Consider the following 11,779-nt stretch of genomic DNA (forward strand, 5'->3'; position numbering starts at 1 on the left):
ACAGTGGGAAGAGCCATCCCGAGCCCACCCCGCTGACCAACCCCATTGGCCCGGGGAAAGCTGATCCTGAAAAGACTGACCTCGCAAACCCCAGCAAGCCAAAGCGTGACCTCCCTGCTCTCCAAGTGAAGAGGGCTGCCCCGGCAGAGCCCCGCTCCAAGGTGAATCCCAACACGTTAACCAAGTCCCCAGTCCACCGAACTGTCACCCCGGACAGACAGGTACCCAGGCCAGCCGCCCCCCCCCGGCGGCAAAACACGGTGCAGTTTAGCGATGGCAGCAGTGACGATGAGGATAGACTTGTAATAGCAACCTAGTTTTTGTTTTTCATTGTGTTCTTATTTTTAGGGTTTTTTGGGTTTTTTTTAATAACACTTGCAGGTTTCTTTGCAAACCTTCCTTTCCTTAAAGCACATTTTTCTGACACAAACCCATTACTAATCTTCGTGCAATCATGAACTCTTGACCAATAATTGTTGTTTCTTGTCAGCTCCAGCCATTTTTGTACATGTTGTATAGACGATTGTGCCTTTTGGAGTTTTATGTTTAGAAACCTGTACAGATTGTTGAATAAATATATATAAAATATATATATATAAAATATGTATATTAAAACCAGGTAGTTGCTTGTGTTTAGTAAGTAAACATCCTATGTCAGATAAATAAAGGATTAAATTATATGTTGCACTGTTAAATGTAAATTTTTATGGCTGTGGGACAAAGTTTCTGTGTACAGATCTAGTATGTAAAACTCCATATTTATTGTATCCATATTAGTCTTGGAAAAGGGTCTGTCCATCTTTCTTGTGTAAGACGGTAGCTTTACACTTCAAAGAGAAATACAGTATCTGTGTTACAAAATATTACAGTAAAATTTTGTTTACTGACTTTACCATTGCTTATGTTGTGCCTTCTTGATGCAGCCCGGTAGTTGGAGAGGTGCTTAACTCATTCCTTTCAGTGCCCTTCCAGCTGGTTCAGCTTGAAAGGATCTGGTGGTGGTAAAAGCCCCTGTGGTTTCACCTGCCATGGGAGAGAGAGCAACTCATCAGGCTTTACTTGGAGAAAAATGTTCCATTTCTAAACATCTGGCAATTGCAGAGTGGGGAGGGAGTCCCTCAGCTTTCCATAGAGCAAGCATCCATCCACCTTGTGGTTTTTTCCTAACTAAAATTTGAAGACTTGCCTGGGGGAAAATGGCAAAAGGGTCAAGATGAAATATTTTTTTTTTGTAATCTTGAACTATAAAACCACTTTTTACTGACATTAAAATGTTGTTACACAAGAAAGGAATAATTCTTTGTGTGTTAATTGCAAAATCTGCCATACAGTTGGTGAAAAGGCCACTGCTGTAATGAGGGTTTGGCATTACTGATTACCATCAACCTCTTACAAGACTGTGTTTCAGGTGATCTTCATTTACAGGTAGACAAAGCCATTTTCTCCCTAAATACAACTGTGTGTTACTCATGCAGAGAAAGAAAAAGGGACTAGAAGTCTGACACACACAGCTAATATGGCTGTTTTAACAACAAACCTGTCACTGTGGGCATACAAAGAATGGATGGATCCTGGCATAATGAAATTTACCATTCCTCTGTTTGCACATAGTGAAAACAATGTAGAATTATCACTGGATTGTTGAGGTGTTCCAATTATGGCAGGAGACACTTCTGACAATTTACAGGGCTACACATTCCTAGAAGTTTCAAATTGACATGGGATTCATGCTGTAATTTTTAAGTAGAGTTGGTTTCCTGCTGTGTCCTTTTATCACATTGTTACAGAAGTTTTTATAACCCCTTTAATAACAAAATTCCAGTAGGAAACTGGAAGTTGTAAATTAAAAGCATGATCACCTTTATGGAATTAACAAGGATGAGCACATATAAAACAACTGGAAGAAAAGGATGGGAAGCAAATCTGGAAAAAAAAAGGGAGTGAACTTGAATGTGAGCTGGGCTGCATTGTTCACAGATTAACTCCTGTATCCATCTCAAGGAAGTAATTCATACCTTACACTGCTCATATTCAAGAGCAGCACTATCCTAGATCCATTTTTAACTTTACACTGGCTTTTGAACTGTACTTACATTGTGCTCATTACATTGTTCCATTACAGTGTGTTGTAAAACTGTAGGCGATGTTGAATGAGCTTTATTAACTTTCAGAAAGAGCGTTTCAGTACCAGAAAGTCATTTCTATTACTTGTGATTATCAGGCAATTGTAGTAATCCTGCAATTAGAAACACACACAGTAGGAAGGAGAAATTACTCCCATCTGACATGAATGTGCAGAGCCTCGCTGAGGGCCTGAGCACCCGAACCACCAAGCACTCTCAACTCACATTGAACCTAATGAGAGTTAAGAGTCCTCAGCTCCCCGCAGTGCCGGACTTCAAATTTGTGAGTGTCTTTTGTGCAACCCCTGTGTGAAGTGTCACTGTGTGTTTGTATGTTCTTTTTATAAGCGTGGTGTCAATGTGTCTTGTATCATTATCATTTATATCTATGTGAGATTACCCCAACCAGCCAAAGGTAGAACTGAAACATTGCTGTGTTACATGTGCTTTGAGAGCCTGAAGCTTTTTCGAGTAGAATCAGGTGATGGTTTGCAGTTAATGAACTTGGGAAATTTTGCATTAGTTTTAGCTCCTTTGAAATGGACACCTAACAGTAAAATAGAACTATGATAATTAATTTGAGCATATTTGTCTAAAGCGTGACCAAAAAAAGATGACAGAATCAGATAGCTTTACAGCAAAATAAAACTATCTCCGGAATTTTGAATGCCATCACAACTTACCACCATTTCTCTGATTTTTATAAGGCAGCAGTAGGTAAGAAATTGCTGTTGCACATGCCCCTAAGTCCTGATTTTACTAAACTCCAGAGATTTACTGTATACACATCTTAAATACATACTTGAGGAGCAATTTGTTGTGCTCTCATATTCTGTTCAGGATTAATTCCAGGAAGTCTCCAATTTAACAGAAAATTCAGCTTGGTGAATTGGGTGATCTACATCTGTCTTTTCTATTCTAGGTGTTTTGAAGACATCAAGGGCAAGAGATGGAAGCATATCTTGAAGAGTAAGAATGACATGAGAACAGATATGTCATAAAGAGGAATGTTAAGACATATCATTTGGGTAAGTTCATATCAGGACAGTAGGGAGAAAGGACCAAGAGAATGGGCACTGATTCAGCCATAAGGCCCAGAAGATGGGAGTTGCTTCTGGGAATGTAAAGCTGCAGGTCAAGAGATCTGAGGACAGATACTGAATCATCACTTACCCAGGCAAAGCAGATAAGCCACATTTGAGGCAGGAACTCTACTATTGGCAGGTAGTTGCAGATATATATAATGTTCAAACCAAGGTTGGAGGAAATCACAGTTTTCTAGAAGACTGTGGTCCTGAATATTACACTGTTTCCCTTCCCTCTAGGATGTTTCCAAATGGATATTCCTTGAGGTGCCTCTACAGCTTGAGCAACAGGAACAAGGAAGAAAGACCTGAGAGAAAGTTAAACTCTGTACCTCTCGTCTGTTAGTGCTTGTAACCAACATCTATATACGTGTCAGCACACAGGGGTGTCCTGCATCAGCACAAGCCTGTGACCACTGCATTAGCAATTACATTTTCATTCTGAATTAATTCCTTTTGTTTTAAATTATATTGTATCTTTATTGTCTTGTCTAGAGTCATGAGTGATTGGGAAATCACATTCCCCCTGCCACAAGGATCCTTCTGTTCAAAGCAGTAGCAAACACCTCAGAGACCTGCCAGTGCAGCATTAGGCTGCTCTTCAGATGGTGTGAATTATCACAGCTGAATTGGAGTAAATAACACTGGGCTGTTTACTCAGGGATCAATTTTTAACAAATCTGTCAGACACCCTCTGGCAAATCCAGCACAGCTGTTTAAACGTTAAAAGGCCAGAACAAGTGTTGCTTTTCAGTGTATCCAGGCACACTCTGGCATCTTCTCGCAACCTATTCCCATCAGGAGGGTGCAAGCAGGTGCCAGCTAAAGGCTGGCTACAAATACAGCCAGAGCACAGACATGGCATGGTCAGCTTCTGTGCGACCCGTGCAGATGCTTCCCTGTGATCTGCCAAAAGCGCTCACTAGAAAAAGAAACGACCAGTGGCCTGTGGCTCTTTCAGCTCAGGCCTCACTTGGTTCCTCATTGCATGATGTTTGCTGGGGATGTGGGTACCTGATTTTGGAGGCAGTGTGTCCATATAATAATAAAAATGGCTTTGGAACATGAACTCTATTAAATGTGTCTGTGTTTCCTGTTGGGGCTTTAATAAGCTACAGCATGGCCTACCTGTCACTTCTTAGGTCAAGAAATAAACGAGAGACAGACACATTCAATGTACCTGGCCTCAGATCTCTTGACTGTAGCATTACATCCCCAGATGCAACTCCCAGCTTCTGGACCACAGCTGAAATAAAGCTAACTTCATAGGTCCAGGGGTGCTCTGCCCTGCACTGGTTACTGCTGCTGTGCACACTTTTGTGCCTTTCTTTCTGAGCTTCAGATTGCTGTAAATTGTGCCCTGAGGCTAGAGCAGCCCACAGTTGCTCCATATCAGCCAGTCCCCTGCCAGAAAGTCTGATAGCAGTGTTTTGCTTACAAATTCAAGTGCCCATCACATGCATTTCATCTCAGATAACCTACGTAGGCTGAACACAGTATGGCCCACCTCTAAGCCACAGATGTACCATGAAACAAAGACATACCATGCTTTACACTTAGCTAAACATTCTGTATGGTTTCTTAACAGATTTATCTCACCTTGAGTTTACTGACATGTGGTTAAGCAGAATATAAAATTAATTTATCACTATATAACTTACCCCAGAAGTCCTCATTTTTTGCAAGATAATCCTCACTAAGCTTTCATAAACACTGTAGTTTAAACCTGTAAACTGCCCTTCAAATGTGTTTAACATTGGGACAGTTTCATGAAAACAAAATTTAAAATCCTCAGTTTTATCACAAGTGACTTGCCAAGAGCCATGGAAACCAAACAATCCACAATTGAGAGTACTCACTCAAGATACCTTCAGCTGACTTATCTGATGGGCCACTGCTTCATTTCCTATGGAAAGTTCCTCTGAGACCAGTATGACCATCCCATAGTAGGGAATCCTTTCCTTGCTTTCCTGGTTTTTAATACAAACCATGTCACCCATCTTAGGTGACTTCTGGCCAGTCTCTAATTGTTACATTATGAATGACTAAAAAAAAAAACATGGCTAGAATTGTCTTCCCATGTCTTAGGGAAATTTCCTTTCCCTGTAAGTAGTCTCAGCACTTACAGATGGTCTTTAAATGATACACCAAAGACTTAACACCATCTCTGGCTTACATCTTTGAGGATGAGACCACTGTCTTAGATCTAGACACTGGACTGCTGATTCTGTTACTGACTTTAGATGAAAACAAGCTACTTTAAAGTACTTCAAATTGATTATTAAGTAATTTTATGTGGAATGTCCGTGGGTGGATAAGCATACAGCAACAAGGGTGTAACAGCCCGTAATGCATTGATTTGATGTTCATGTTTTGTTCCAGGAATGTTAAAAAAAAAAAAAGGTGGTGTTGCCATTTATATTTGTTTGTACATTTCTCCTCTTTATACTGAACAGACTATTCAAAATGTTAGGAGGTGACTGGTGATTTTCAGATATTCCATGAGATCTAAGGAAACCATGCTAGCTGAAAGATGGCAAGGCTTTACATTCCTATGGTTCAGTCATGGAAACAAAACTTAGAGTTCTAAGATGAGTCAATTATCTAGGCATGCTTAGTTTTCTTTGGTAATTGCAGGCTTGTTTTCCCCAATAAGGTCAAATGTTAAGGCTTGTTTGGTTTTGTGGCTGTGCTCTTTAGTGTATTTGAAATCCATTACCATGCGTGAGGCATTTGTGCTGGAAACAGGCCAGCTGAAGGCTGTTTGTAAAGTCAAATGCCCCCAGCATTTCCTCTTTTTGTTGAGTTTAGGCAGTTACAACATCCTTTTGGGCTTCAGAAGTTCCATTTTCAGGTTATTCAGGTCTAAAGTGTTTTGGTGTTGGTACCTAAACACCCCAGAGTTGGATTCCTCCTTCTGAGAAGGACAGCATTTGACACAGGTGACAGTTCCATGTTGTATAATGAGTAATAAGCTCTTGGTTGAAATCACTGACCCCTAGGAGCCGTTCGCCACCCCGTCATCTTCCTGCTCCAGTGGCAGACATGGAAGTGAGTTCAGAGCCCACTTGTTGGCACAGGACTCATCCCCATTGTAGCCCCTCTTTCATGAAGGGCTTTTCACGGAGTGCCTGTGGAACGCAGGAGTGATCCCTGGACGTAAACATGCAGTGAGAGACACAGTGTGGAGGGAGCATCACTGAGAACATCCACCCACCTCCCAGGAGCACAGGGACAAGGTGCACCAATAGGGATTTTGCTCAGTGCTGGGCCTCACACAGGTGCAAATTTTTAAAAAGGAGTTTGTCATCGTTGCAGGGCGGTTAGAATAGATGACCTTTAAAAGATCCCTTCCAGCTCAAACATGATTCTATGAACAGCACCTACCCAGACCTGAGACACCTGAGTAGAAAGCCATCATCTTGACACTTAGCCTTTCCCATCCCTTATGATCAAAGCAGATCAAGTCAAAATGAAGAATTAAAAGGCATCTTTTGACAAAAATTTTTGACAAATCAGAAGGAATTTTGACAAGAAGCCAAAATTCCCTGTTTGAACAGAAAATTACTACAGCTTCTGATTCTGGTAATCCTCAAACATTCCCCAGCGAGCAGCTGCCCTTCTGGCACCCAGCTCTTCTGCACAGGATCTAACAAGGTAGTATCTTTCAGGAATACTATGTCCAGAGTGACCGTATCCTTTGTAACCCAATCACAAGGGCTTCATCCTGAACACGAGCATGAGGAGGAGGAGGAGATGGTGATGCCCATTTCTTGTACACTCAGCTACCGACACTGCAGTGGTGGCAGTCTCTGCCACTCAGCCCAAGAGGTGCCAGGGAAGGTTCAGTCACCATCCTCTAGTGCTGCACCAGCTCCCTCCTCATCAGCCAGAGACTACACAACAAGGGAGGCAATGTCCCTCAGCTCCCTGGGTGAGAGGTCACCTCCATTAGTTACACCTCCTTCCCAGGAGGCTGCTCCAAGCTCCTGTGCTCTGGCCAGGCACTTGCTGGCAGAAACAAGGCCAGGAGAGAAGAGAGAGGGAAAGATAAACCAAGCTGCAAGACAGAGCAAGCCAGGGAGAGCACGGCATTTTAACCAGGCTGTTGGGCTGTTTGGGCACGGGAAGGCAGCTCTTGTATTTCAGACCTGTTACCCAGTGTTAGGTGTGTCCCTGGTTTGCAAAAACAGTCTAGGTGCCAGAACAGAAGCAAATGTTGAAACAGTGCCTCTTTGCAAAACAGAAGTCATGTTTTCATCTGGACACCAGACAGTTTTGCTCCACCAAAAAATCAAGTGGGTGGTGCAGAAATCATTTTTGGCACTTACGGGTTTAAATTTTGTTTCCCTCTTTGTTTATTCCCATACCTATAATGATCCATGATGCTTTTCTTATTTACAGTGTTTCAGAGCAAGAGCTCACACTGCTAATGCTGATTAATTCTGCTGGACTGGGCAACTGGCTCCCCTGTGGATATCCTGTTTTCATAACTCCTTGAGACATCCTCCAACTCGATCAAAGATCCCGAATGTATTAGATATGAAGACATCAGACAGCTCAAACAGATTAGAAAAGACACACACAAAGAAATGTGTCCCAGCTTCTCCCTCCTGTCCTGTAGAAAACTGGCATGGTGAACACAAACCTAAGCACTTGTCATAAAAAGTAGGACAAAAAGAAGAAAATGGAGAGAGACTTTGGGAATGTAGTTTACCCAGAGACTTCTGCAAATTGTCCTTTCTAAGTATTTGCACTTTTGTACTTACTTAGTTCTCCCTTGCAGTTGGGAACTCCTCAGGCTAGATCCTCATCTGATGAAAAATGACATCTGTGAGCTTCAGCAAGACCTGCACCAACTGCATCAGTGGAGGACTTGGGACTACCCCTTTAAGCACTGAGCCTTGCCTACAAACACAAAAATTAAAGGAACATGAAAACCTGTGGTCTGTTTTTTCAAGTTTATGTAGTCTGTTGCATCCTCCATGGTTTTATTCAATTTTCCATTTAGCTACATGAACAACTGAAAGGGTCCTGTACCAGTGAAATGTCAAAACCTGAGGTCATGAGGTCAAACTAGGTTATCTTAATAGTCTCTTCTCCCCTTGCAATCTTTGCACACAGGTTTTATCTGATGAAAGAGTTAAAGTCTTTATTTCAGCAACGTTTGATCTTGAAGATTACACAAATAATTAGTCTTTTAAGCTTCTGAGCTTTTTTTAAAATAGAATTTTAAACTGTCCTTTTAATGGACGCCTTTTAATCCTTATGTTTAAGAGTAAGAGCCATGCTTGATCTACGACGACAGACAATGTGTTTGGATAGTCAGAAGGCCATTTTTATGGGAACATTTAAACAATACATTGTGTTTTTTCAGGAAGCTCTTCCTCCAATCAGTGGAATGAGCTGACTGAGGCACCAGAGGACAGTCCTTTTGCTGTCATTAAGCTGATGTAAAAGGAAGATGGGATGTGCTGCTCTTATATCTTAGACTGAACTGTGCCAGGTTTATTTTTAGTCCTGGACTTCTAATTCTTCTAGTATCCTTCTGCACTTGGAGGGCAAAATAAACCGTTTTAACCTTAGGCACTGTGAATACTCACTTGAAGGCAGTGGAGGAAAGAACATCCATCAGGAATACACTCTGCAAACACTCAGCAAAATCATTAGATCTGCATATTCTTAATCAATGATTAAATTTGCAAAAAATGATTAAATTGGCAAAATAAAGGGTGATGGTTTTTATCCAGACTATAGTTTGTCCAAGTCCCTGGGTGGGATTCAGCTGTTTGAGGAAAAATGTCCTCAGGGTCTGGTACTGAGTTGTTCTTTGCCTCCAAAAAAAAACCTCCATTGTGGGAGCATCAGCATATAGCAGGGTTGTGAGAGGCATGTGAATTGAGCCCAAAGTTTGCCCCTTGATGCAGCTTGGGCAGCCGTCAGGGCCACTGCAACCATGCAGCAGAGGTGGGACTGGGTTTGAAGGAACAGTGGCCAAATGACATGAAAAATATTAACCTTCAGCATAGAAACAGAAACCTCACTGCCCATTCCTGAGGACAAATGGATAATCTTTTTTATTTTCAGTATCAGTGGAATTTCTGTTGTTTTTGTGACCTTCCCCTTTTAATTGGACCAGTGTATGTAATACACATGTACTTAGAAATGCACTGGAAATAATGATGGATGGCATAGTTTTCCAGCATTTGAAAGAGGAGGGGGGCAATTGCTGGTATGTCCAATCTGGAAAGCAGTAGGAATACCACAGCATATGCTTGAAACTTTGCTGAGCATGTAGGTCATTATACCAGATGCTTCACCTCCCCCAGATTCCTCCCTGTCAGTTCATCCAGGGCAGTGATGAAGGAGCTAGGGACTGCTGGCTTTTTATCCAGTGCTACCTTGTTCCTCAAAAGGGTTCAGACTCTCCCTTCCTCCTACAAGGGACTACTTACTTAGCACATCTTATGTTCTGGATGTGCATGGTAATGCAATCTTGTCAGCCCCATCGAATCAGACAATGACTTGGGTTGGAAGGGACTTTAAAGATCATCTAATTCCAACCCCCTCTGCCATGTGCAGGGTTGCCCCTCCTTGTGAAATACTGACCAGACAGTAAAGCTGTCAGAATAATGATCATGCCAAACCACCACTTCCCAGGGGGGTAAGGGGAGCTGGAAGCTGCATGTGTCTCACTAGCAATTACACAGCACAAAAAAGAGAGCTGTCTGAGAAGGGCGTGGAATTTAGTGCTTTGGAGGGTGATGTGAAATACTTTTCAAATATTTGTTTAGGCCAGAAAGTTAAGACAAAGAAGACAAAGCCTGGCCTCAGCATTGTCACAAGCAGTCTCCTGCTGCCTTCAGGAGGGCCAGGATTTCGCTCATGGATTTTTAAGGCTGGCGCAGAGACAGTACCTTACAACAGAGCATGGGCATTTCTGGCACAATGGGGATTGCTGTTACTGACACCGGAAAGTGATTTTCTTTTCTTTGTTTTTTTTTTAACCTGGCATTGCTCCTTCAAGCAAATTAAAGTCTGATACATTCGCATTTCTATGTGTCATTAACCCAGACACCTACTGCAGGGCCTAAAGCTTGTGGCTGCTGGAGAGACTAAATCCTACTAATGCGCTTTTCCTAACGCACTGAGGGAATCTGAAGTCTCTCCTTTTGAAGCTGACTTGCTATTTTGACTAATTGCTTCTGGTAACTGTTAATAGCATTTTGCAAAGGCACTTCATCTGCTGACGGCAGATTGATGTAAGGAAGGGACACAGTTCACATTTCCAAAGGGAGCATCGGGAAACCCATTACCAGCTTCATTAATCTGTTAATAATAAAATTAAAGTACAAATAAAATGTGACAAATTGAGTTCTGTTGTGAAAGTCACTTTAACAGGAGGCTCTGAATAAAGGTCAAAACAGACTCTGATTTCTGCCGGGTTCTAATAGTGGAATCAGAGGAGAGCATTGTAGAAACACTGTAATTAATCTGGCAATGCTATAATTGTCCCCAAATGATACAGAGTTTGAGGAGTGATTTTTTTCCTTTTTCCTTGAGAACATTTACAAAACCTGGAACATAAAGCTCTGTCACACAACATTTAAGTGCTAATCCAATTTCGCAGGAAGCTTTCAACCATGTAGGTATGGTAGATAGGCTTACTCTCACTGCCTGCCTTCTTGTGGCTGCTACCTCAGTCAAAACTCCAGTTTACCCAGCACAGGGGTAAAAGAGAGAAGAAAAGCTCTGCAGGTGTAGATTGTCTAACATCTGTCAAAGAAATAAGCCAGACATTGGAAAGAGGCTTTGCCAGAGTCAATAAGTCAGATCAGACACCACTTTTCTGGCAAGGATGGGATTGGCTTACCAATCTTGTTTAAAATGGTTTTACTTTTAGGGTTATCCCCCAAACCTATTGGTACCCCCTGCATCAGCCTCCGTAGCCACATTCTAGGTTAGCAGTTTTGTTTCTGCAGTATTATCTGAAGATCCTAGCAGGAGGATTATTTAGGAGTAGAGTCTAGATTAAGATATCCTGCTGAGACTGATTCCAGTCTCTCCAAGGCACAGTGTGAATGGGTTCTGTAGAAAAATATCAATTTATCTAAGTTCTTCTTATTACTGTTGAGCAATTGCCCCAAAAGCAGTCAATCACAGAGCATAATTTGGGCACACAGCTGCAGTGAATGGAGGGCTTCCTGCAGCCTGGCAGAGCAGCCTGTGCTCCCTGTTCAGGGAGCACCTGAACCAAAGGCACGCTATTAAGAACCCAGCCAGGCAAGCAAATACATAAACATGTTAATGTGAAGTGTTTGAGAAGAATGGCTCATTAAGTCAGGCAGGATAATGATACAGAAAACTAATGGCTCTATTTTACAAATCGGCAGGAGGAAAAGTAGAATGCTGCCCCTTTTTTTTATGCAAGCCAAAAGGAGTCTGTAGAACCTCCTCTTCTCCAGTCATTTCAGGGATAATCCAGACACTGAAGAGACCAGATTCCCAGTTTGAGAAGCACCATATAGTGTCAGCTATGCCAAAAAAGAAGCAAGGGGAGGGAGAGGAAAA

The 11,779-nt window shown here is 42.0% G+C and overlaps 1 protein-coding gene and 1 long non-coding RNA gene across 2 annotated transcripts in view; one reads left to right on the forward strand and one right to left on the reverse strand.

The window, feature by feature from the left end:
- The window catches only part of HIVEP1 (human immunodeficiency virus type I enhancer binding protein 1), a 71,412-nt gene extending 70,520 nt beyond the window's left edge, over nucleotides 1–892 (forward strand). Inside the window, 1 exon segment of the mRNA XM_008630925.2 lies at nucleotides 5–892. Coding sequence (XP_008629147.2) covers nucleotides 5–317 — 313 coding nt within the window. The 3' untranslated portion in view covers nucleotides 318–892.
- Nucleotides 893–7,776: 6,884 nt separating this feature from the next.
- Nucleotides 7,777–11,779, reverse strand: part of LOC108445813 — a 29,077-nt gene continuing 25,074 nt past the window's right edge. Inside the window, exon 5 of the long non-coding RNA XR_001860792.1 lies at nucleotides 7,777–8,116. This is a non-coding gene — a long non-coding RNA (uncharacterized LOC108445813). The remainder of the gene's footprint in view (nucleotides 8,117–11,779) is intronic.

This window comes from Corvus brachyrhynchos, unplaced genomic scaffold (assembly GCF_000691975.1).
Source record: "Corvus brachyrhynchos isolate BGI_N302 unplaced genomic scaffold, ASM69197v1 scaffold43, whole genome shotgun sequence".
In the NCBI taxonomy this organism is placed as follows: domain Eukaryota; kingdom Metazoa; phylum Chordata; class Aves; order Passeriformes; family Corvidae; genus Corvus; species Corvus brachyrhynchos.